Here is a 26,649-nt window from a genome sequence, read left to right as displayed (position 1 = left end):
CATATATTGAACATTTTTCTACGTTCACTATACTATGCAGCCATTTAAAAATGTTATTACTGTTGTAATTATTCTTTTGTACAGTTAATGGTGTTCTTTTTGACAGTGTATTATCTAATGAGGAAGAAAAATTATACTTTAAGAAAATCAGCATTATTTTAACTAGAATTTATTGCTAAGATAATTTGCTTTGAAGGACATCTTACAAAATACAGAAGCATCTCGTTACAGCATCATACAGAATAGTTTCTCTGCCTTAAAAATGTCCTGTGTTCCACCTTTTCATCCCTCCTTCATCCCCATCTGCTTGTCTTTTTGATAAAGTAATTTACTCATTTTGGAATAGAACTTTATATCTTCATTTGCCTCTGCAATTCTCAAACACATGTATTATAAACTTTTCATCAAATTGTCCTATAAAATTAATTTCATAGGGAGTGAATGCAGATTTGGTTATTGATTTTGTTGGTAGTCTTCTTTCACATTACATGTTTTCATTTGGTTTGGCATTTGGTATTTTAAGTGATAAGGGTTTGGTTTGGTTTCCTCTCTTGAAGTCCACTGTAGCCGAGCCAACACTTAATATCAAACAGGGAGCCTGCTCGTTACCCACCTCACACGAAGCTCGAGTCCCCTTCTTCCTGTTCCTGTTGTGGGTTACCACTTCCTACTTCCAAATCTGGAGCTCAATAGGCCTGCAGTTCTAGCCCTGTTCATAGTTTTGTATTTCCGTTCCATGGAGACATTTATATTGTATTCAAGGATAGCTATGTCTTTTCAGTTTTCTCTTTTTTATACTTTACTACCATTGGTATGTTCTTTTTAAAAAAATATATTTTATTGGTTTCAGAGAGGAAGGGAGAGGGGGAGAGAGAGAGAGAGAAACATCAGTGATAAGAGAGAATCATTGATACGCTACCTCCTGCACGCCTCCCACCGGGGATTGAGCCCACAACCTGGGCCTGTGCCCTTGACCAGAATTGAACCCATGACCCCTCAGAATTCAGGCCGATGCTCTATCCACTAAGCCAAACTGACCAGGGCTCATTGGTATGTTCTTGACAGAGGAATCAAGGTGTGTACCCACTACACCGTCTTAACGATCTTGATTTTCCTGCAGTCATCTCGTTACATTTCATAAACCATGTTATTAAATTGAAACTCAAGATTTACTTTCATCCCTAGGGAAAAGTTCAGATTTTCTTTTTAAATAGAGAAGGGCTGTTGAATAGCCACAGAGCTTATCTTCTCATTTACAAGACTATCTAGATACATGGAGAAAATAGATTTATTAAATGAAGACCATTCAGGTTTATTTGTTAGAATATTTGTGATGCTTAAAAGCTCAGTCATAACTATGTTTTATTTACACCAAGTTTGTTCATGGATACCAGTCCCAGTGGTTTTTCTAAGAGTAAGTTGTTAACTGGGTAGCAGAGGTGTGCCTGTAAAGTATTTCACATGAAAAAAAAAAAGGATTTTAATTTAAAGTGTTTTAATTAAGACACTCAAAAATCTGTAATAAGAAAATGCTCTCTCTGCAGCCTTAAATTCTAGACATAGCTGCATGAGAAACAAGGCAAATCCGTCTCTCATCCTGCTTTGGGCTGGTCAATTTGAATATCAATTCATGTTCAGTCTCACTCTAAGGACACAGAAGGAGAGTGGCCAGAAGAAAGCAGCCAGTGGGTGAGGACACTGGAAATCACATCCTGAGCCATGACTAAAATAACCAGGGCATGTGGGCCAGGGGAGGGGGTGTTCTTGTCAGACACGGCATCGTTCTGTCAGAGCGCCTTGGAGGATAACTAGCAGCTCTCTAGTTACTTCATCTTCCATTTCTAGTTGTTTTAATTGGGTTTAAACTATAGTAAGAACATGGGTGTTTGGAATTATTGCAACTCCCTCACGTTAGGCTGAACTATGGAGCTATTTCGACAAGGGGGGTAATGTAACATCCTCTGGCCAGTTTGTGCATTTACATAAGTCAAATGATACTCTTGTATTGTCTTTAATTGACAATAGGAAGAGCTCAAGAGAGACCTGAAAATTAAGAAAGAAAAAGAAATGGTGCAGGCCACTGCAGCAGCCACCACTCCCCCTGCAGCACCTCCTGCGCCGCCAGCCCCTCCGCCTTCGCCTCCACCTCCACCTCCACCTCCCCCGCAGCACTCGGGGCCCCAGGCCACAGCCACAGCCACGGCCACGCTGTCTGCAGCTTCTCAGAAGAGGAAGCGAGAAGAGGAAAGAGACTCAAGCTCAAAGTCCAAGAAGAAGAAAATGATTTCTACTACCTCAAAGGAAACTAAGAAGGACACAAAGCTTTATTGTATCTGTAAAACGCCTTACGATGAATCTAAGTGAGTAGATCCTTTTGAGCTCTAGTTTATTTTCTTTAAGGTTAGCCATTAATCTTCCAGTTTTGAAGGAAATGAATATACTGGTAGCAACATAAAGGAAAATAGTTAAAAGTAAGGGTAATAGTGTTTCATCTCTGATCTTGCACCTGATATTCTTTGACACTAGCAAATAAAAGTTTATTTCCCGTGTTCATGATTCGTGTTTGTCCTTCATATTCTTTTCTGTCAAAAACAAGCTTTCTGTTGCTCCTTGGCTTTCTCCTCTTCTCTCTGGATTAACTCCAAGTCAGTCAGTAGTGCTGTCTGGAGGAGGAGGGGTATGATTATTGCCGCCAGAGTTCAGAGTGTGCTTTCTGGAATCTGTTCACAACCCTGTACATCAAATTCTAGAGACTGTGAATCTGAATGGTGCAGGAGGTTTCAAGTTTGAGTGCCTTTGGTTTTTTTGTTGTTTAATTTTAAGCAGTTATCTGTTTTTTTATATTGGAATGGTATAACAGTATTATTTTTGTCAAAGTTCCCACTTTCTTATTGGGGAAAAAGTCAGAGAAATAAAAAAAAGTGTTCCTTTTACCCATTCCTCAATTAAGACACTCAAAAATTTAATAAGAATGGCAGCTGGAAGCTGTTTTTGACAGTTATGACTTATATTTGGTAATATATACGAGATTTTAGAGATGCTGATCTATTAATGTAATTTTATTTTTTTATCATTGTCTTTTAACTAAGTATTTAGCTTCCATTTTGAACATTTAAATGTAGGCCAGCTTTTAAAAGCCAAAATTAACCACAGTATTATTTTGTAGTACTGAAAAGTTTGATTGTGCTAAAAAATATGATCATTTAGAATTAGGAATGCTTAATGTCTACTTTAAGTGGATGCCTAATCAATTTCTAAATAAAGTTCTCTCTTTAATGATGTTTAAATTGCAACCTTGAAGCTGCCATGGTGGTGCTATTTAAATTATAATCTGCAAGTGCTAGATCAAAAGTTTATGTTGGTAAACTTAGCTGTGTGTTGAATTAAACACAGATCAGTTTAGGCATCTTCACTTTTCATTGTCTTACTTTATTGGAAATTATACATAATGTAAAAAGTGGAGCCCTATTAACTGATTTTTCCCTTAGTCTAATACAAGTGTGCCTCCCTTTAAGCAAAATATACTGAATGATTTGTAGAATAAAACAATATGATTTACAAAAAGATCTGCTTATGGAATTTCTTTAAATAAAAGTCTTCTTTGGCCTACTTAAAATATTAAGATCACAGAAATGTATTTTATGTAATATCTAAGTTGCATAAAATGAGGCACACGTGTACATGTGCTCATTGTATTAAGATTGCCTCATTATTTTGTGTATATTTCATATTTTTCAGTTTGTCATTATTAACATTTCAGTATACCAGGTTCATTCACTCCCTGTTTGAGTTTGGATGAGTTCCTAGTGAGATACAAATGCTTATGTAAGGCTTTGAGTCAAAGCCTTCCCTCTCCTTATTGGTTCTAAGGAGTATTTTGTAATCTTTCGTACCAAACTAGCTTGGTTTGGAAATCTAGTGAGAGTGACTAAAACCTGAAATACAAGTCCTGAGCTTATTTCCAGAACATACAGCCCACCTTCTGGTGAAGGCAACACAAAAACACCTTGGTGGCCCCCTCCTGTGGCTGTGAAAATCCTGCGAAAGTCATAATTCCAAAAGAAGAAAGTTAGTGGTAATAGGATAAACCACACAACCATGTATTATTCCTTAACTTTATAAAGTTTGAAGCCTATTTCTCTAGGTAAATCGACCAAGAAATCCCTTGCTAGAACCAATGGTATCAGCAAGGCCAGTCTGGTTCCTTGTGATCCATATTAATTCTTCCTATGACTTTGATATGATGTTTCCTACCCAGTGCCTGTCAACACTTGTATATTTACACGTGTTTGTCATAGAGACACTTTTTATTTTGTTATTTGGGATCTTATTTTCAAAAGCCTTGATAACCCTGTTTGTGATTAGCCCTCACACAGCCGTTATACACCCACACAGCCCCACCTTGCCAAATACTGTAGAACCTCTCGCTGTTTTGGATAACTGTCCTTACACTCTGCACCGTGTACCAGGATTATAATTGGAGCAATTTCTTACAGTTAATTAACCTGGCCACTCCACATTACACATTGTATTGACTGAAAAACTGGCCCGTGTCATAATCTGTCACAGTTAGATTAAATTCCAACATTTATTTGGTAGAAATTGAATTACTACATGTACCTTTCTTACTTTTCTTCTTCATATCATATTTTGACCATTTATCTTCTACACCTGGCTGACCTGCATGTTCCTTGTAGTGTAACTTCTATTTGGTGTTTGCGCTTTGCTTTGTTTTCAAATTTAAATTGTGAGATACATTTTCAAACCTATCTAAGAAATAGCCCTGATTTTGAAATGGCTTCTGTGGCATAGGTTTGACAGATGTAAGTCTTTGATTCTTTGGCTTTGGTTTTTGTGCCTGTTACAGTTTTACACACATTCATTAAGAGGCAGACATTACCATCAGTGTGTTCTTTATTTTTTCAAATTCCAGTATGTTTTTAAAGACTCATATTTCACTAAACAGTGTATTTGTTGAAATTGATGTGAGTGACTTTATGTTTTCACACTTGATACAGTCAGATGCTGTAGTTTGCCAGGGGTAGAATGGTCGGATTCAGCATGTTTAGCTGACTCATTGCAGAAAGTTATCCTGTAAGAAAGTGAATCAAGGCAGGGAAGACAGATTTAAGTACCATGCAGCTCAAAATGACAATCACATTGTCATTTTCATTGTGAATACTTTTAGGTTCTATATTGGCTGTGATCTTTGTACTAACTGGTATCATGGAGAATGTGTTGGCATCACAGAAAAGGAGGCTAAGAAAATGGATGTGTACATCTGTAATGATTGTAAACGGGCACAAGAGGGCAGCAGTGAGGAATTGTACTGTATCTGCAGAACACCTTATGATGAGTCACAGTGAGTTCTGATAAGAGCATCATATTTAATAATTTAGGAAGCCAAATTGCTCTGTCTGGTTACTTATTTATTTTAAAATGAAAAGCAAGATATTTTCTGCATATATTATACACTTACATTACAAATTCCTTTCCATTTTTTTTCTCTTCTTCCCTCTTTACCTCCCCTTCAAAATTTATGTTGCTTCTTAGTGAATGTTTGAGATTCATTGGGAAAAATATGGCTTAATGGTAGACTTGATTATTCAATATGTAACATCGAAATTAATGAGATTAAAATAGCCTGCCTTGTTTGGACTTTATCAGTGTTTGAAATGGCGCTTTTTTGTGGGTTAGAAAAATACTAATTTGGATACAAGCTCTGAGACTCTGTTTTTAGCTTCCAGGATTTTGAACTCCCAGTTGGGTGGCCAATATCAGCTTCCCATTTGATATGGTATTTGTTGAAAGATTTTTGGCTTTATTTTGTTTTGAGCTTTAAAGACAATTAAAATGTTTTACATTTTTCTTCATATTGGTTCTCTAATACTATACATTGTTCTTAATAAATTTTTAATGCTTGTTTTTAACATCAGATACTAAATTAACACATAGGAATGTCAATCTTCAAAATTATTAAGACAATTATAATACTAAATCTGTTTTATATCCAAGGGTTAGAGTATTTTCAGATGCATGCATTATTTTTAAAATAAATTTTAAGTAATATGATCCCATCTGTTTTGAACTCACATTTCCATTTCGGATCTTGCAGATTTTATATTGGCTGTGATCGGTGTCAGAATTGGTACCATGGGCGCTGTGTTGGCATCTTGCAGAGTGAGGCAGAGCTCATTGACGAGTATGTCTGTCCACAGTGCCAGTCAACAGAGGATGCCATGACAGTGCTCACGCCACTAACAGAGAAGGATTATGAGGGTTTGAAGAGGGTGCTGCGTTCTTTACAGGTGAGAAACCACTCTGTGTGCCTCGTTTGAGGATGAAATCTACCGGTGTGACTTTGGAAATACTCCTAGAGTTTGAACTTTCCAATCTTAGACTACCTATTTACTGACTCCCAGCCAATCTAGTCAAGTGGTCCACAGACTTCAGTCCTTCACATGCCAATGTCATGAGGTTTCCATAGCCACACAATAGCTCAGCTGCCCTTAACCTAACACTTGTATTTAAAATGAGTCACTTTTTTTTTTTTAAATATATTTTACCGATTTTTCACAGAGAGGAAGGGAGAGAGACAGAGAGCCAGAAACATCGGTGAGAGAGAAACATCGATCAGCTGCCCCCTGCACATCTCCCACTGGGGATGTGCCTGCAACCCAGGCACATGCCCCCGACCGGAATCGAACCCGGGACCCCTCAGTCCACAGGCCGACGCTCCATCCACTGAGCCAAACCAGTTTTGGCGAGTCACTTTTTTTTTAATGAAATACTTCTATTTATTTTTTTTAATCCTCACCCGGGGATATTTTTCCATTGATTTTTAGAGAGTGAGGGAAAGACAGAGAGAAATATCGATTTGAGAGAAACGCATCATTTGGTTGCCTCCTGCACGAGCCTGCAACCGAGGTATCGAACCCAGGACCCTTCAGTCCTCAGGCTGACACTCTATCCACTGAGTAAAACTGGCTAGGGCTAAGATGACTCACTTTTTAACCTAAATTTTATTTTTAAAGAAAACTTTATCCCACCATCATAGATTGAAAAACAGTCTGATTAAATCCTAGTGAGATACAAATGCTTATGTAAGGCTTTAAGTCAAAGCCTTCCCTCCCCTTATTAAAAATCAAAAGGAGGTGGGGAAGGCTTACAAGGTTAGCAAATGCTAGAGATGTATTCAAGACGTCAGTGTTAGACTGACACTCTCTCTGTTGTAATCACAGGCTGGAGAATGGGAAGAACTGAAAGGAGAACAACAGTCTCAGCACGGGGTCAAGTGTTATTTACCATCACATTTCTGCCGCCACATTAGCCAGCAGTGCTGACCATTCCACACTTTGCCTTTTTACAGATTAAATGTATTGGTTTTAGAGAGAGCAGGGAAAGAAGAGAAAGGGAGAGACATAGATTTGTTGTTCCACTTATTGATAATTCATTGGTTGGTTCTTTTAAATATATTTTTATTGATTTTTAGAGAGAGAGGAGGGAAAAGGATAGAAACATCAATGAGAGAAACATCATTGATCAGCTGCCTCCTGCACGCCCCCCACTGGGGATCGAGCCTGCAAACCCCAGGCTTGTGCCCTGACTGGGAATCAAACCATCAACCTCTTGGTTCATTCAACACTAGCCAGGCCATTGGTTGATAATTGCATGTGCCCTTCCTGGGATTGCACCCTCAACCACGGCGTATCGGGTCAACGCTCTAACCAACTGAGCTACCCAGCCAGGGCTTCCATTTGACACATTGAACCCACCCCATCCCCTGTTTTATGGGTGTGATTACAGTGCCGGCATCATTCAATTGGCAGGTCATCATGCCAACTTTCTTTACTCCTAAACTAGTGCTTCAAACCCTGCCCCCTCATGCCAAGGTCCTCAGACCACTCTTTGAAAGCCATTGTTATAGAGTATGCCCATCTGAGATAATTTGTGACTAGAGCAGTATTATCCTATATAATAAAGAGCTAATATGCTAATTAGACCGAACAGCAAAACAAACATCTGGACAACCTTCCTGACGAAGTCGGGGCTGCGAGGGCTGGCCAAGGCAGGTGGGGCTGCGAGAGCGGAGCCCCTTGCACGAATTTCATACATCGGGCCTCTAGTAAACAATATTATCTATCCAGTTTAAGACTCTTAGAGTTTAAGCATTGATTGATGCAGTAATTCCAATGGGAAATTTAAATGGAGTAGTATTTCCACCTGACAATAAGAATGGCTCTTTTATTTCCTTGTAGGCCCATAAGATGGCCTGGCCCTTCCTGGAACCAGTGGATCCTAATGATGCACCAGATTATTATGGTGTCATTAAGGAGCCTATGGGTAAGTACTTGAGTGGATTATGGATTTTTTTTCAAGTCTCAGTAGATATTTCATTTGTTACCCATAAAATTAATATATCATAGCTTAATGAGAGTATAAATTGGTGTGGCAACTTGAAGGGTAAGTTAGGGGTGTGTATTAATGTTTAAGTGTGCATACCCTTGGAGCCAGCAGATTGATTTCTTAGGATTTGCATGTGTACAAGTATGATGTTCATCACACAGTGTTTATAATTGCAAAAATACTGGAAATGAGATAAATAGCCCTTAGTAGAGGAGTAGCCAAATCAAATAACATATAAGTAGAGTATTATTCAGCTATAGAAAAGAATGAATGGGTTGGGTCTGTCTGAGCCTCTCATCCTGTCTCCTCTTCCTTATCTTTTCCTGAAGGAGAACCATTTGATGAACGCACAGTGGAGATCAAAGAGAAAACAGCCTTATTTCCGGTGGGAGGGGTTAATAAGTTACAGCTACAAGTGATTATATTAAGATGGAAAGCTCCAGTGATTATATTAAAAACTAGAGGCCTGGTGCACAATTTTTTTTTTAAATTCTGAACCCAGAAAAAGACAGATGCTCATATATTATTATTAGCTACAACTGTGCCAGGCTCCATTTTAAGTGCTTCTCATGTTTTATTTTTTTCCAACTTATATGCACTATTATTAAAACTCACTTTTCAGGCGAGAAACAGGCAGGTTAAATGCATCTAAGATCACACTGACAGTTAAATGGCAGAGACTCAGGATTGAACATTCTGGCTCCTGAGAATACATGATTCACAGTAACTGCCCTCTGAAATAATTCCAATATTACCATACTAGACCCCCACCCAATTTTCTGAAAACAAATAATGACCCACTTATTACTCTCATAGCACCCAGTTTTATGTGCAGAATAACATATGTCCATGCCACAAGAACTGTTAGGTGGCATGTTCACTCTTAATGGAGTTGTGCTAGAACTACCTGCTTACTGTTAATCTAGAAGTTACTAGAGCAATCACAGCTCCACAAACTTTAAAATTACACCCCTCCTAAGCCTCAGTTAATACTAATAATTTACTTATTATGAGACCAGTGTTTCTGATCTTTTCCCCTCCAAGACCTAGCAATTATCATTTTATGTGCCTCAGGCATGAAACAGCTCTGACCACCAACACAGGCATCAAGCTAGGATGAACTAAGGACTGTACATCTGCTTTGCCCCTGATTGATATAAGAGCAACACCACCAATCAGGTGTCTCCTTGCCCATTGCCAGGGGGTCTGGTGCACAAATTTGTGCGGGGGAGGGGAGCCAGCTGGCCATGGGGAGGGGCCATGGGAGGTTGGCTGTGGGAGCGCACTGACCACCAGAGGGTAGCTCCTGCTTTGAGCATCTGCCCCCTGTGGTCAGTGCACGTCATAGTGACTGGTTGACCAGTAGTTCGGTCATAATGGTCTCTTGGGTTTTTATATATATAGATAGAGTATCTACAGAAATATTATAAAAATTAAAAATTCATAAAAGCTTACAAAACTGCCAAAGGATTAGTAGCTTCATCCAGCTGATGAAAAAAGTATTCCAAAGCCAGCTAAGCATTTTATACATCTTAAAAGCTGTCATCACAGAAAAAAAGAAATCTGTAGCTGTGTGATGGTGGATGTTAACTAAACTGATTGTGGTGATCATTGTGCAGTATATACGTATACCAAATCATTATACTGTACATTTAAAACTAATACAGTGTTATATGTCAACTATATCTTAGTTTAAAAAATACTTTTTTAATTAGAAGGATTTGTGTTTGGTGACAACTCTTTCTTTTTAAATATATTTTTATTGATTTTAGAGGGGGAGAGGAAGGGAAAGAGAGAGATAGAAACATCAATTGCCCCGCACCAGGAATCGAACCAATGACCTCCTTGGTTCATGGGTTGACACTCAACCACTGAGCCACCAGCCGGGCTGGCGACAACTTTTTAAAGAGGAGAAATAAGTGAGGGAGAAATAAGTGAGGGCTTAGTTAAAAGTATTTTTTAAGAAAACAACATAAATAGTTACCTCACTTCTCCTGAAGTTGAAGGTAGAAGTTAATCCTTGAATTCTTGTATGTGTTTCAGATTTGTATAATCTTCTTTAGATAGGTAGGTAGGTAAATAATTCTACTTTTAAAATTAACACAGGTTAATTGTAGAAAATTTAGAAAATAAAGAAAAAATAAGGAAAGATTAAGTACACCTTTCATCTTTTCCTCACTGAATTCCATTACATTTTGGTGTGTGTGTGTGTGTGTGTTAAAATTGAGATTATATAATGATCTGTCTGGTACACATCTTCCTATGTCATTAATCTTCAACAACATAATTTTTAATGGCTTTATATAGTCTGTAAATTGAATATACCTTAAGTTACTTAACCAAAATTATTTTCTTGAAGAGTTAGACTATTTTGCTATCTTTTTTCTTTATTATTACCGCCCAGATAAACATCATCTTATATAAGTAAGTACTTAGAGACAATATAGATCTCCAAGACATACTGTTGAAAGAAAAATGAAAGTTACAAAACAATACTGTATCGAGGGGTGCAAAGGGGGGTGGGTATAGGGACATTTGTAATAGTGTCTACAATAAAAAAAAAAGAGCAATACGTAGGTTTTATGCAGTAAACAATTATATGTATTCTAAGGGTACATAAATGTCTTTAGAAATACCTAGGGCGGGTGGCAGAAGTATAGCCTGGCCGTCATGGCTCAGTGGTTGAGCATCAACCAAGAGGTCACAGGCTCAATTCCCAGTCAGGGCACATGCCCGGGTTGTGGGTTCGATCCCCAGTAGGGTACATGCAGGAGCATCTGATTAATGATGTTTCTCTCCCGTTGATGTTTCTATCTCTCTATTCCTCTCCCTTCCTTTCTCTGAAATCAGTTGGTTAGAGCATCATCCCAATGTACCAAGGTTGCAGGTTCAATTCCCAGTCAGGCCACATACAAAAAACAACCAGTGAATGCATAAATAAAGGGATTCAAGAAATCAGTGTATATCTTTTGTCTAAAAACCAATCAATAAAGTTAAAAAAAAAATAAAAATAAAAAGCTAGTCAGGCTGTTGAGTACCCAGAACTTAAATACAAAAATGATAATATCCTGGCATGATGTGTGAAGTATTTTACTTTTTCATAACCTACACAGAATAGATGTGCCCAGATCGTGCTTGGAACTTCGTCGGGCTATTAGGTGCACCTTTGCAGTTTTCCTTGTTTGCGCATTTTCCCTGCCGGTATAAATGGAAACAATCAAAGACTTACATGTGTGTGTGTTAAAACATGTAACATAAAATTTTCCATTTTAACTATTGTTATATACACAATTTAGTGATTAATTACATTTGCAATGTTGTCTTTTAGTAATTTTTATGGTTTTAATTTTTGCCCTAAAATTTTGACCCACCTAAAATTATTTTGGCTTGTAATGTGAGGTGGAATTTTTCTCTTCACATATGTAGTCAGTTGCCCCAACCCAATTTTTTAATGAATTCTTCCTTCCTCTACTTATTTGAAATGACATCCTCAACATACATGAAATTCTTATGCTTAATACAGTTAGGTCTGTTCCTATTTTGAATTCACTTCTGTTAATGTTTGTGTCATCCTGCAACGTGCCACACTTTTCATTATTTTTTTTTTTAATATATTTCATTGATTTTTTACTTCACTTCTGTTAATGTTTGTGTCATCCTGCAACGTGCCACACTTTTCATTATTACAGCTTTATAATATTTTTTAATGTCTGATAGATTAAATTTTTTCATTGCTTTTATTTTTCAGATTCAAAAATAATCATTGAGATTTAGTTTAGAATTGTGTCTCTTTCAGTCAATTCTAGATTAATTTTTAATCATTGGCCTTTTACTCATACCAGGATTACAAAACTACAGAGATTTTGTTCTTAATTCTAGATTTCCCCCTTCTCTTTGTACATATGATAGTTATACTTACTTGTGTGCCTGTGAAAAATGCGTACTTAAATATGTATTGATCATGTTATTTAAAACTAATTGAATAAAGAGCTGTTCTCTGTACTTAACTAAAAATAAAAGAGCCTTCTTAGCAGCAGCCAAGATTTTTACATCAGGCCCCCAAGCAAAAACAAAAAGTGCTCCTATTTTCTTCAAGAACTGCTCAAAGCCTTAATGGTGAGTCAGTTTGGGCAGGAAATATATATTCTTGTGAGTCAGAACTGTGAGCAGTATTCACATTGGAATAACCTTAAAGCTTTGAAAATGTTTTACATTTTGTGTTTTTAAGACCTTGCCACCATGGAAGAAAGAATACAAAGACGATATTATGAAAAGCTGACAGAATTTGTGGCAGATATGACCAAAATTTTTGATAACTGTCGTTACTACAATCCAAGTGACTCCCCTTTTTACCAGTGTGCAGAAGTTCTTGAATCATTCTTTGTACAGAAATTGAAAGGATTCAAGGCTAGCAGGTAAGCAGATGTGTTCATTGTTCTGAATTAATTCAGCTCCTCAAACTCTTTATACTATTTTGTCAAAGGAATCAGCCACTGAAGTTTATGGTAAATTTTAACCTTAACATTAAGAATCCTTAAAAAAAAAAAATAAATAAGACTAGCATTATGATATACTGCCAAGGACAAGAGAACAGACTCATAATGAGAGATTGCTGAGTTTGTGATCTACTTAGAATTAATGTCATTTTTTAAAATTAAAAAAGCATTTATCAAATGCTTCCAGAAAGCAGGATGTTCTCTTAAATGCACTACACGTACAAAGATAGTAGTAGAAAGTCAGAGCTCTTGGTCCAACTCACAGGGTATAAAAGTGACTTCTGTAGGGTGCAGGAGGGGAGACAATGAAGGGGAATGTAAGTATTTTCTCCTTAATTGACGTTTGCTATATCTTTGAAAGCATAAAATGTTTCTTTTTCTGGGTATTTTTTCTATGGACAAAACTAGACTTTTAAATCCACAGACCTTTTCTTTGAACCTCTAGTAACATAAAAGCATTGAGCAACTTTGCATCATGTTCATGTGCTGTGACTTTCGTTACCTGTTTCTAAACCTCAGCCCTCCTCTGGAGCCCATGATGTCCTTCTTTCCAACGGAAGCCCAGCTTTCATTCCCATGGTAGCTGCCACCACTTTCCAGCCTGAGGTTTCATTATTCACTCTCTCCCATGCACCACCCCACAAGCCTCGTTGTCCCTAGATATTCAGTTGACTAGATCTTGGCTGGGTAGGGGCCTGAGCACCTGTATTATCTAATGGACTCCCAAGGGGCTCCTCATACCAGAGGGTAAGAACCAGCGCTCTACTTAGTAATTTTTCCCGGAGGAAAATCTGTAGGGTGCTTTTTGTCTCTCCTTTTCCTGTAGCAAGTTATATCAAGAACTGCGTTTTAGAGTCAGTTTACATAAAATAAATGAAGGACAGCCCAGCTGAAGTATCCAGTTATCTTCTCAGCAAAGGAATCAAAAACTGTAGGCAAGGAAGGGAGGAAAGCAGGTATGTAAGCAGCCAGGCTGTAGACAAGAAACCAAGAGGCTTGACAAAATCTCTAAAACTTGCCCTTTTATCATCCCGTCTATGTTAACCCATTTGCGGTAAAACTTAAAATGGAAGAGGATTTATTCAATACTAGAGGCCCGGTGCATGAAATTCCTGCACTGGTGGGGGTCCCTCAGCCCAGCCTTTGCCCTCTCACAGTCCAGGACCCCTCGCTCCTTACCACCCACCTGCTCACTGCTCCTTAGTGCTACTACGGAGGTGGGAGAGGTTCCCGCCACCACCACTGTGCTCACCAGTCGTGAGCCTGGCTTCTGGCTTCGAGGCGCTCCCCCTGTGGGAGTGCACTGACCACCAGGGGGCAGCTCCTGCATTGAACCTCTGCCCCCTGGTGGTCAGTGTGCATCATAGCAACCGGTAGTTCTGCCATAACGGTCGCTTAGGTTTTTATTATATAGATGACAGAATCCCCAGGAAACTAACAATAAAGGAATAAAAAGGGATAGACTCAGAATAGTGAAAAGAATATGGTAGTCGTTAGTTAGCTAATGAGATTTCAACAGATTCTGGAAGACAGAATGCAGATGGAAGAGGATCGATTGAAGCTAGGCAAGCCTCAGCCCAGACCCCCCTGGGAGGGCTCTTCAGCAGAGATGACAGCTTACTGCTCAGTAGAACCCCAGAGGGCCTCCAACACGGAGGTTCTGAAATCACATGGAAGGCAAGAGAGAAGGGAAAGGGAGGGAATAACTGAAGATTCACACAGATGCTCCACAACTTAACGATGGGGTTTCGTCCCAGTAAATCTATCGTAAATCCAAAGTATCCTAAGTCGAAATGCATTTATTAATACACCTAACCTACTGAACATCATAGCTTAGCTTCACCTGTTTCTACTGAACACACAACCCTTTTGCACCTTTGTAAAGTCAAAACATCATTGAGTCCAGTCATCGTAAGCCAGGACCATCTGTATGTGAGCTAGTGACCTTCCCTAACCCCTGTGTGTGGGAGAAGCCCAAGAAGCTGGAAGAGCACAGGATTCTTCTTTAAAGAAATGGACTAAACTTCGGGGGATTAGAGTAGACAGAAGAGAATGGGACCCAGAGTAAAGTACCCTGGCCTCTGAAAGGTCTGGTCCCCAGACCCTCATTCTAAAGTTGTGGCTCTCAACAGGGATAATTTGTCCAATCCCCAGCTCCCAGGGGATAGTTAGCAATTCCTGGAGACATTTTTGTTGTTGTTACACTTAGAGGAGGGAAGTGGTATTGGCATCTATAAGTAGAGGCCAGGGATGCTGCTAAACATCCTACAATGCACAAGACACCCTCACAAACAGGATTATCCAGCTCCAAAATGTCAGTAGTAAGATTGAGAAACCATGATCTAAAGCAAAAAATCCTGCCAGCCAGCCCTACACACATACACAGGGCTCTCCAGGTACCTATCTAGTCCATTAGCTTTTTTAAAATCTGTGAACCTACAGCCAGGGGCAGCCAGATGCGTAAGGAAAGCCTGCAGTGTGAATGAGGAAGATCATGGTGTAGCAGTAAAATATATCCCAGAGAAAACAAGAGAGAACTTTAAAAAGAGCCTCAAAAAAATTTTTTTTAAATATATTTTATTGATTTTTTTTACAGAGAGGAAAGGAGAGGGATAGAGAGTTCGAAACTTCGATGAGAGAGAAACATCAATCAGCTGCCTCCTGCACACTCCCCACTGGGGATGTGCCCGCAACCAAGGTACATGCCCTTGACTGGAATCGAACCTGGGACCCTTGCAGGCCGATGCTCTATCCGCTGAGCCAAACCGGTTAGGGTAAATAAATAAATAAATAAATAAATTTTAAAAAGAGCCTCTAAATCAGTGGTTCTCAACCTGTGGGTCGTGACCCCTTTGGGGGTCGAACGACCCTTTCACAGGGGTCGCCTAAGACCATCGGAAAACACATATAATTACATATTGTTTTTGTGATTAATCACTATGCTTTAATTATGTTCAATTTGTAACAATGAAAATACATTCTTCATATCAGATATTTACATTACGATTCATAACAGTAGCAAAATTACAGTTATGAAGTAGCAACGAAAATAATTTTATGGTTGGGTATCACCACAACATGAGGAACTGTATTAAAGGGTCGCGGCATTAGGAAGGTTGAGAACCACTGCTCTAAATCATGGCCTGAGAGAAATTTTAGAAGATAATGTAAATGGTGAACAGGATATTAGGAATAAAAGATGTTTTAGAGTACCCAAAATTCCAGAAAGAAAATACAGAGAAGACGAGAGGAAATGATCAAAAGACTAATATAAGAAAAGTTTCCTGAGCTAATGAGAGGCACAAGACTTCAAATCCAAGCAAATACATTCATTCATTCAACATATGGTTGAGACCTTGCTGTATGCTGGAGATTGGATACAGCAATGAATAAGTAAAGCTCTTGCTCCCTTGGAGCTTGCTTTTTTGTGTGGTAGGAAAACAGGGCGGGTGGTGTGGAATGCTGAGGACATTGACAAACATAATGAGCCCGCTGGACACATGGAAAAAGCTCCACCCCACGCACATCATATAAAATTTCCAGATGCCAAGGTTAAAAGAAGCTCTTTAAAACAGACAATCTACAAATCAACAAGAATTAGACTGGTATCAGACTTTTCTCTAGCAACTAGAATGCTAGAGTATTAAGGAGAAATAAATCAAAAAGTTTGAGGAAAAATGATTTTCAGCCTAGAAGTCTTTGTCCAGCCAAACAATCCAAGAGAAAGAATACATGTTAGTCATGTAAGGGCTCAGAAAGGGGCTCCTTCCCATGCTTCTTTCTCAGCAAGTTATTTTAAGATGTTCAGTAGCTAAATAAGCAAATCAAGCAAACAAGACCTTGAATCCAGGAAACAAGAGGTTCAAGAAATCAATGGGAATTACTCTGACCCAGGGTGACATTTGTATGGCAGGCCTACACAGCTAGCAGCCCAAACGAGCTGGAGAGTGGAGCACTCCCATGAGGGAGGTGTCTGGGAGAAAATGAAAGGCAATTAGAGCCCTAGCCAGTTTGGCTTAGTGGATAGAGCATTGGCCTGCGGACTAAAAGGTCCTGGGTTCAATCCCGGTCAAGGGCACATGCCTGGGGTTACAGGCTCCATCCCCCGTAGGGGACATGCGGGAAGCAGCTGATCAATGATGCTCTCTCATCATTGATGTTTCTATCTATCTATTCTTCTCCCTTCCTCTCTGAAATCAATAAAAATATATTGAAAGAGAGAAAAAGAAAGAAAGAAAGGCAATTAGAAACTCCTTGAAAAATGAAACGCTGCATAGGAATACTGAAAATGCCCTCAGCACAGGCGTAGACGCTGCAGAGAAAAAGATTTACATAGCCACATTGATTTTCAGCTTTGAGAATCGGCCTCTAGACAGAGCATAGAAAGATTACGTTTATAGGGAAGTAAAACTTGGACTCAAGAAAGGAGGGGAAATGGTTACATGAGCTCACTTCTGTTTGCCATAACAGGATTTTGAACAATATGAAATTGATAAAATGGAGAATAGCAGTATAACAAATCGAACTATCTGAGAACTGAAAGTCCAAAGTGATTGATCCTAGGGAGCCCAGGTTCCTATTCAGTAAAGACAGGACGGGGGAGCCCTAGCTGGCTTGGCTCAGTGGATAGAGCGTCAGCCTGCGAACTGAAGGGTCCCAGGTTCGATTCCGGCCAACGGCACATGCCTGGGTTGCGGGCTCAGTCTCCAGTGGGGTACGTGCAGGAGGCAGCCCATCAATGATTCTCTCTCATCATTGATGTTTCTATCTCTCTCTCCTTCTCCCTTCCTCTCTGAAACCAATAAAGAAATATATTTAAAAAAAAAAAAAAAAAAAAGACAGGACGGGGGACTGCAGCTTATTCACAGGCCTCTCTATACTGTTTGGGTTATACTGCCAACAATTATCCTCTGAATAAATTTCTAAAAACATTTTTTTTTAATTGGAAAGGCTATATATATATATAACCTTTGGTGGGAACTGTGAGGGGGAAGCTGGGAATCTGCAGGCAGAACCCTTAGTGGGAGAGGTAGCAGCTGCTGCTGCTAGGCCTGTGGAAACAAAGGAATGGGGGGAGGAGGGGGGCTGAATCAGCACAAGAAGTGACCACTCGGGAGAGCTTGCCACCAGGTTATCTTATGTAGCTTTTTATTATATTTGAGTTTATATAGTTTTAATAAGAACATGGCAGCCCATTGAGGAGCTTGCTCAATTCTGCTTAAATAAACAAAATATAATTGAAGAGATGCTAGGGAATTTTTGATTTGCTGATTTAAGGCAGAATGAAACACATATATAGCCAATCACTGAAATTTGATTTATTTATGGTTCCCAGTTTTTCCTTTGCCATATTTCCCCCATTTTTAATTTACTAGAGGCCCGGTGCACAAATTTGTGCACCAGTAGGGTCCCTTGGCCTGGCCTGCGGAATCGGGCTGAAACCGGCTCTCTGACATCCCCCGAGTGGTCCTGGATTGTGAGAAGGTGCAGGCCAGGCCGTGGGACCCCACCAGTGCATGATCAGGGCCGGGGAGGGATGCAGAAGGTTGGCCAGCCCAGGAGGGACCAAAGGAGGGGTCCAGGGTGTGTCCCGCCCATCTCGCTCAATCCCGATTGGCCAGACCCCAGCAGCAAGCTAACCTACCAGTCGGAGCATCTGCCCCCTGGTGGTCAGTGCACATCATAGTGACTGGTCGACCCATCAACTGTCTGCTCCCTGGTGGTCAGTGCATGTCATAGCCAGCGGTTGAGTGGTGTTAGTGTATCATTAGCATATTACACTTTGATCGGTTGAATGGACAACTGGATGACCAGACACTTAGCATATTAGACTTTTATTATATAGGATGATCACCAGCATTGTTTAGAAATTATTTTCATTACTTTGTTACCATTCATCATTTATACCATCCATGTTCTTTCTTTTCTTACAGATTGTGATATCTTTAGTCTGAATTTTTAACTGGAATCAGAACTGGATGTGGGGGTCACACTTTTTCTAAACCACGTGATTACCTAATTCAAAGTTGCCACCCCAAAGTTCAGATTAGTTAATATAATTTTTAATGTTAAATAAAGATGTATAGTAATAAACAGTTTATTATAGCAGCCATGTTGAACAATGTATTTAAGATTGTAAACTCCTGAATTGCTGTATTTATATACTCTATTGCAGTAGGACATACTTTGACTTAGTCCTAGTAACTGTACAGTAAGTTGGTTTACTAACAAAAGTTGTGAATAAAACTGTGAAACTAGAAAGAAGACTTTCTGGAGTTTAATAGAAAAATGTGATTTTAATATTTTTACTTCCCTTTTAACATAATTTTTTCCCTTCACATTCCCCAAATCAGTGTAAATAAGCACACGCATGCATACACGCACAGACCCACAAACGCATACACACCGTTTACCACAAGGGTAATGCTTCTGTAAATGTCCCTATTTGTTCCTTTGGCTAAAAATGTAATTTTTATTAGGCAAATATATATATATTTTTTAATATTGGCTTTTTTCTGTGAATTTTCATATTTTGTGTACAGTGAAGTTTTTTAATTTTAAGCCTAAACGTTTCTTACTTGTTCTCAATACATTTGCTCACCAAGGGTAAATGAAAGAGCATGGCTGCTTCCCCTACACAGATTGACCTTGGCATCCACATGAAGCATCAGTTTTCAAAAATGAAGGGTGCTTAATTGTTCCCTTTTTTTCTGTATTCTGTAGGTCTCATAACAACAAGCTGCAGTCTACAGCTTCTTAAAGTTCAGCGTGTTAACCTAAACATAAAACAGCAAGGATCTGGTTGTCTGAACTATTTTAAATTAAGGAGCCAGATGTTTTTAGTCAGGTTATCCTGACAAGACTTGACCTAAACTTCGTTTTTATTGGTCATAACAGTCCAATTTTATTCTTGACCAATTTTGTCCAACGGACAAGGGAAAAGCGAAGTCAACGACACCGTTATCTTGTCAAGATCAAATGGTTTTACTATTGTGGCAGAAGCGGGAAAACTTTGTTTATTGAAAAAAAAAAAAGAAAAAGGAAAGCAAGAAAAAAAGATAATATGGGGTCAAGTGTAACTCCATGGAAATGCCACGTCTGCTCTTCAGTGAAGAAGCTGGTTTAGAGTCTCACAGAAAACTTTTGACTGTATTTATTTATTGTTGCAAAAAAAAAGACGCTTTTTTATTGCTGCCCTCATTTGTCAGCTAATTATTTTTTCTTATAAAATCCAGCCCTGGTTACATGTAATCCATTCTGTATCTTATCATGATTCCTATAGGTAAAAGTACAAGACGACCTCTAGATGTCTTTTCTTTCTATGAAAGGAGCTGCTATGTACACATGTGCACACACACACAACTGGGAATCAACAATGAGTTTATTGTTCATGGTAGATAAAAATTAAGCTTGCATAAAGGTTGAGCTAAGTGGTCCTGGACTACAGACTCTGTTGCCTTGAATATAACAGTACAATTTGTCATTTACTCTACACCAGGCTAAAATGAGTAAACTCTATTTGAAGGTATCTTGTTTGTAAACATTTGTCAGATTCTAATTTTTTTCTTTTTGTATTAAAATTCAACTATGGATGTATATGAAACAAAATAAATGGAGATCATTTTTCTCCCATAGATGGTGTCTTTGAATGTGCGCTAATGATTATCTGTAAGCCTTTAAGGGGAAAGGGTGGGCTGCAAGGTAAATAAAAGGCAGAACCATCCAATCGTACCTGGGTTTGTCCAGGATAGTAATAGCCCTTCCTTTTATAGTTCCCAGCCCATTGTCATCACATCAGAGAAAAATCTTCAGGGGTGTGCTAGTCCTGTTGCATCAGTTGATTATACTAATAAAAAAGGTAATGTGACAAACACACATTGCCTTCATCTGTACGTTATGATACGAGGCAAATTATCAGTCACAGACAGCTACTTAGTTGATGAAGGGCATTTTTTAGATGGCATCCTCTGTTTTTGTATTTTTTTTTTTTTTTTTTTTTTTTTTTGGTTGGTTGGTTGAGTTGTTTGGATTTTTTCTTTCTTTCCACATAAGAAAAAGTAGGGTAAGCAGTAGGGTGGGGAATGGAAGCCGTGAAGGAGGCACATTTGCATGTTTCTCCTTCCTGTGTTCTAACTACAGCTGTACCACGGCATTGGAATAACAGCTTCTAGACGACCTGCGATGGTTGGCTTATGCAGCTTTGCAAACATTTTACTAGATTTTGCACTAACTCATATTAGCTTTGTCCCACCACATTCTGGAATTAATGTTTTTAAAAAGTTTCCTGTTTAATATCACCCTGCTATGCAAAATCTTTCCCAGACCTTTGTTTCTTGAAAGAAAGATGTTGCTACAGTTCCCAGTTCTTTCTTATTCCAGGCTCAGGTGTACAGGTTATTCTGGGTTAATTTTGTCTAATGAAGCCCATTGCTTTTTGTACATAAAAATGTCACTTAAACCTATGCTTACAAACTAAAGAGACTAATGTTCAATATGAAACATGGAAATCGTTTTTGTTAAAATATTAACATGGAAGTAATCAAATATAGGTTATTTTGTCCTTTTACTTTTGAAAAATGTTACATATTGTATGCACTATGCTGATGCAAGAATCCTACATTTTAATGAATTATAAAATTATTCTGCATCTCATCACATCACAGTATTTCTGTACTATTTATTCATATAGAGAGAGATATAGATATATATGGGCTTAACCATTTAAAACTTGTTGCGGCAAGAACTTTCCTACCTGTAGGCAATAGATTGCTATGTTTTTAACAGATTGTGGTAAATTCTAAACAGCAATTCTTTTTGTACGTAATAGGACATTTCATCCTAGAAAAATAAAGTAATGTTTTTGACATTGGATTTGGTGCAGTTTCTAATGAAACAGTGGTTGGTTGGTTGGTTGGTTGATATATTTTCTGTACCTGTTGGCATTGCCAAATTGTGCAAAAAGGCAAATTTTATGGGAATCCTCTGACCAGGGAGACGTTAATTTCATATGTGTACTTAATATTATAAAGCCTTTTGCAATTTCTATCACCATATAAATCCATAAACATTTTATGGTTTTTATCAACTACAGAGTTTAGTCTTCCAAAGGTAATTTTTGAAAAGCATACATTCTTATAACACATGAGGAGTTTCAAAAGCTTTTTTATGAGTATTGACAAGCTTCTGCTATTTGGTATTACAGCTATTTTTTTTTTCTCAATCCAAGTAGTAAAATGCTCATTTGTGGTAGTTAGGATTTTTCTACCCAGTCTTTGAACTTGTAAATATATTTATTTTACATCAATAGATTTCCTTGGCTAAAGGTATTTTCAATGCTTGTTATGTTTCATCTGCCAAATTCACAATCCTTGAAACTAGTTCAGGAAATGTATTTTCATAATATTGGTAACGCTTTTTTTGCTCCTACCCAAATTCTGCAGGATTTGATTTTAGTTAATGTCCTGCAATAGGTAGGTTTTTAAAGTTGTGAACTTTTAGAGATATTTTCTAAAGTGAAACAGTTACCATTTTATATGTCAAGTGGCCTGGAGTGTTTTTTAGAGACACTGACAGTTGCTGTGGTTTGTAATCTACCTTCCCAGAATCTGCAAATAAAAGTTCTTTCCCTGTCCCTGCTCATTTCTATTAGGCAGACTCCCTGCATCTTTGTGTGTTTCTGATATTATTAAAGAGCCAACCTGGTGACCTTTCAAGTATGCACTCTTACAGACTGAGCTACACAGCACTGTGGTTACTGCAGAACTCACTCTTGTGATTGAGGCTGTCCCTGTAAGTGAGATTTGGAGCCCTTAAAGTGAGAATGATATCTCATGGGCAAAGTAATATCTTACACATACTTACAGCCAGCTGAGAAGTCTTTTTAATAATTTTTGTAATCCTCACCCAAGGATATGTTTTGATTTTAGAGAGAGAGGGAGGAAGAGAGAAACATCAATTGGTTACCTCCCATATGCGCCCAAGGGGGATTTGAATCCACAACCTAGATATGTGCCCTGACTGGGAATCGAACCCGCAACTTTTTGGTGTAGGAGTGACACTCCAACCAACAGCCACCTAGCCAGGGCTGTAATAATTTGAAATATTCTGAGATCCTTCTATTTACTTAGAATAAAATACCAAAAACGGCTTTTAAATCACATCCCAGTTGATCCAGTTGGGACCAAATTCAGCTTAAGAAATAGGCTGTTTTTTAAATTATAAAGTCCTGTTTCTGAAATTGAATTGGTGTATTAAGGGTCAGTTTTTAGGTAAACGAAGGTAAAAAGCTAGTACCAAAAAAAGTGTATCTGTTACCAAAAGAAAAACAAGTCTTTTTTTCTCCTTCAACTCACTGTCTCCTGTGCCCATCCCCATGCCCACCACTGCTCTAACTCATTTGAGCCTCATTACTGTCATTGCAAACCTTAAATGATGGCCTTAATTTTAAGAGGAAGTTCCTAAGAATCTGGCCTGCTTGTGTTTGCTGCGGTGTACATACTAACTGTATGGCCTTCTAGCATCACGCAGATCACAGTGCTGGGACATTTTGTGTTTCCAAAACTCAAAGTAGTACTATCAAATCAGGCTAAGCAAACCCTAACCTTCAGGCTCTCTAAAAGTGATTTTTTTTTCTCTTTTAAACCAGATCATAATTGTAACTTTATGCTCTAACATCTGACCATCCAACCAATCATTTCCCTATCTGGCCATTGTTTTTCCCCACTTAGCCTTGACATTTAAAAATTCGGCTTTGGTTTTTGCGACTGCTGCTACTTACGTCTGGGTTCATTTTTATCCTAAAACTAACCCAGAAGCTCATCGTTCACTGCATACTCTACTGCTAATAGGTCATGTCAGAACGCAGTTGAGTCTCAAGCCTTTCTAGTATGATTTTTTAAAAATATTTTATTGATTTTTTACAGAGAGGAGGGGAGAGGGATAGTTAGAAACATCGATGAGAGAGAAACGTCGATCAGCTACCTCCTGCACACCTCCCACTAGGGATGTGCCCACAACCAAGGTACATGCCCTTGACCGGAATCGAACCTGGGACCTTTCAGTCTGCAGGCCGACGCTCTATCCACTGAGCCAAACCAGTTAGGGCTCTAGTATGATTTTTAAGATGTTTGGGCAAGACTCACTTTTGGAAAAATTCTCTAAATTTTTTTTTTCAGTAATGCTTTAACCACAGAATAACGGAACCTCTCAGCCTTTATTTTACCTCTCTGCCCATGCTTGGGACAAATACGGTAGCCGTATCTCCCATCACACTCAGATGTTATGTCTCAGGCTATTGCTACTTGCTCCCCTCAAGTGTCTCTAAGTGTCCTGTCCTGGTGTCCTGCAGTGCCCTCTCGCCACTGAGCCTGTGTGCCACTACAGCCAGACGCTTCTTGAGCTCACGGAGTGCATGTCCTTTCACACCAAATAGGCTGTCTTCTCTCTGGTGCAGTTCCTTTTTATCTTCCTTTAGGCAGTAATCTTACCCACGGGTTACCGGTGTCTAGTCATGTTTCAAATGAACTGAAATACAGCATTTCAAATGAACTGAAGTACAGCTTGGTCTTCTGGCGGGGGAAACTGTTAATATTTTTGTGGATTCAAGTAAAAATCAGTATTAAATTCAGCTAACGGTTAAACTTTTTTTAACCCAACTGGGAAACGTTTAAAATTCACGTGCTTGCGAGCTGTCATTGCATATTCATTCCAGGGTTTGTGGAGTAAGTTTGAGAGATGCTTCCTCCCAAATTTTGGGGGCTCAGTGAGGTGAAAAAAAAAAGGTGCATCCAAAGATCTGATTTCAAGGCAAGGTTTACTGCTTGACAAACACAAACATGATACTTGGTCTTAATAGAAAAATGATATCAGATACACCCTAAATATGTTTAGCATTGGGATAGCTGACAGTTCCGCACAAAAGATAGGTTTTTAGGAGCAGGGAGGCATGAAAATAAACTATCTTACACTTTGGTAAATCAGAAACACTTGTTTGAGTAATATTTTGCTTGAATTAAGCCCTTTAATATTCTTTAAGTGTAAAACTTCATAACGTGTCTTGGGCTCTGACCCCGCTGTTTGATCTATATGACATCATACATGTCTTTGACTAGTGCACTTACTGTTATGTACAGAACTTAAAATGTGATGCTGTCGGTATAACATTTGGTTTGATACGTGATATAAACTATTCAAAGTTGTATATAAAATCAAGGAAATGTTTTTTGTGAACTATTTCTACTGAGAATGTATTTAAATTAAAATAATTAAAAATAAACAGCATGAAGCAGTGATCTGTTAATGGGACAGGTCAGTAGCTATGTGCATCACTAGCACTAAGAATAACTTTGCCACCGAGCTCAGAAGCATACATTTAGGAAGCATCTTGTAAATAAGGTGACAACTTCACGATTAGAGTTGGAACTATGCAACTAGTTCATATAAAGGAGCCATGTGCCCTATTATAAAGGAAGGTCCCATTCCATGAAGATAGACCTTTCCTGTGTTGATCAATTCCAAGTCTCTTATGATCCAGAAATGCTGGGATGGTAAATTCAAGTGCATTGGGTGTGAACTGCACCTTGAACCTGCACATCCCTTTTTCGGTTAAACCTTTTCACGTAGCTGCTGCTGCTCCGGAGCAGTCCATCTCCTGGTCGGAGGCGCCCTCTTAGGACCTGGAGCAGAGCTGTAGGGAGCTGCCGTCTCTTATGGTAGATGTGGCCCATCACAATATACCTGCTGCCTGGGGGGGTAGGGGGGAAAGGTATAAATTCATAGTGTCTTTTAAATGCCATGAAACAATAAGAAAATGTAAGAGCTTTAAGAAACGACTAAGCTTGAATCTATTATCTTGCTCTATTATTTTGAACCTCAGACAACTGGTGGAAACAGTGTAATAATGACCTTTAGAAGATAACCAGATAATGCACCTGTAAACACTCAACATTAGAGAACGAGGGTCCTAATCACAATGTACCAACAGGATTTTGCCAGAGCAAATCTAGAGAGACGGGAGAGAGGGTATTGGCGTCCCAGCCCTCAAGGATTTTTCTAAACGCCATTTAAACAGAGCCCCTTATGGACCCCTTCTGGCAACGGTGTTTCCAATCATGCACTCAATTGGTCAACGAATATTGACTGAGTGCCTGCTTTGTGCCAATCCGTGCTGTTCCCACCTTTAAGCGGAGGGCGGAGGGTTGGAGCTTAACAGTGGCCAAAACAATACCGGTCGTCCAAATTCTATTCGCCTTGGAACACCCCCCCGCCCAAAGGTGCTGGGGCGACCGAGCTGTGGCACCCACGTTACAAATGGTAATGTAAATAAAGGACATAAAAAGTGGTCAGATGAGCTTCAATACCAGGCTTCAACTCTGGACATGTCTTATTGCAGCTGGAGGAGTCTAGGGCTAAGAGGTGGACTCGGAAGAAAAAGCCGTCCGGAGTGAGGTACAGGCGGTTCATCTTGTACAGCCCGTCCCGGTCCACCAGCAGAGTCACCAGCTGGATCCCTGGGCCGACCACGTCCACATCATGCACGATTCCGTTCACTGCTGCTTCAAAAAACAAAGAGTTTGGACACATGCATAACGCTCGCTTCCCCTTTCTTTCCCCAGTCAGTGGGTTTATAACAAAGCAAGACATAGTGCACACGGGTCTGGGGCCTGTAGGACCGAGTCGGTGGGTTTCTCTAGGGCTCTGTGGGGTGTCCGCGCGCATCGCCGAGCGCTCTCGGCTCGGAAGGGCTCGC

General features: G+C 39.1%; 2 protein-coding genes across 2 annotated transcripts in view; one reads left to right on the top strand and one right to left on the bottom strand.

Moving 5' to 3' along the window:
* BPTF (bromodomain PHD finger transcription factor) overlaps window positions 1-21,771 on the top strand; it is a 98,610-nt gene extending 76,839 nt beyond the window's left edge. The window contains exons 27-32 of the mRNA XM_014532611.1: window positions 2,026-2,360; window positions 5,189-5,362; window positions 6,116-6,308; window positions 8,259-8,343; window positions 12,635-12,821; window positions 19,626-21,771. Of these exons, the coding sequence (XP_014388097.1) occupies window positions 2,026-2,360; window positions 5,189-5,362; window positions 6,116-6,308; window positions 8,259-8,343; window positions 12,635-12,821; window positions 19,626-19,662 (1,011 nt within the window). The 3' untranslated portion in view covers window positions 19,663-21,771. The remainder of the gene's footprint in view (window positions 1-2,025; window positions 2,361-5,188; window positions 5,363-6,115; window positions 6,309-8,258; window positions 8,344-12,634; window positions 12,822-19,625) is intronic.
* A 2,924-nt stretch (window positions 21,772-24,695) lies between these two features.
* Window positions 24,696-26,639, bottom strand: LOC102257251 (chromosome unknown open reading frame, human C17orf58). The gene is made up of 2 exons (XM_005858675.2): window positions 26,261-26,639; window positions 24,696-25,644 (listed from the first exon to the last, which is right to left on the bottom strand). Exons 1-2 carry the CDS (start codon window positions 26,616-26,618, stop codon window positions 25,454-25,456), a joined length of 549 nt encoding a protein of 182 aa, XP_005858737.2. The 5' UTR covers window positions 26,619-26,639; the 3' UTR covers window positions 24,696-25,453.
* Between the last annotated feature and the right edge of the window lie 10 nt (window positions 26,640-26,649).

Source organism: Myotis brandtii, unplaced genomic scaffold, assembly GCF_000412655.1.
Source record: "Myotis brandtii unplaced genomic scaffold, ASM41265v1 scaffold120, whole genome shotgun sequence".
Classification (NCBI taxonomy): domain Eukaryota; kingdom Metazoa; phylum Chordata; class Mammalia; order Chiroptera; family Vespertilionidae; genus Myotis; species Myotis brandtii.
This window is presented reverse-complemented; position numbering and strand designations above follow the sequence as displayed.

Bases quoted from the DNA above. Each gene is read 5' to 3' on its own strand.
- LOC102257251 (XM_005858675.2), bottom strand. From the start codon at position 26,618: ATGCGCGCGGACACCCCACAGAGCCCTAGAGAAACCCACCGACTCGGT. The intron at 25,645-26,260 runs GTATTGAAGCTC...CTACCCCCCCAG, and splicing joins ATGTCCAGAGTTGAAGCCTG to GCAGCAGGTATATTGTGATG.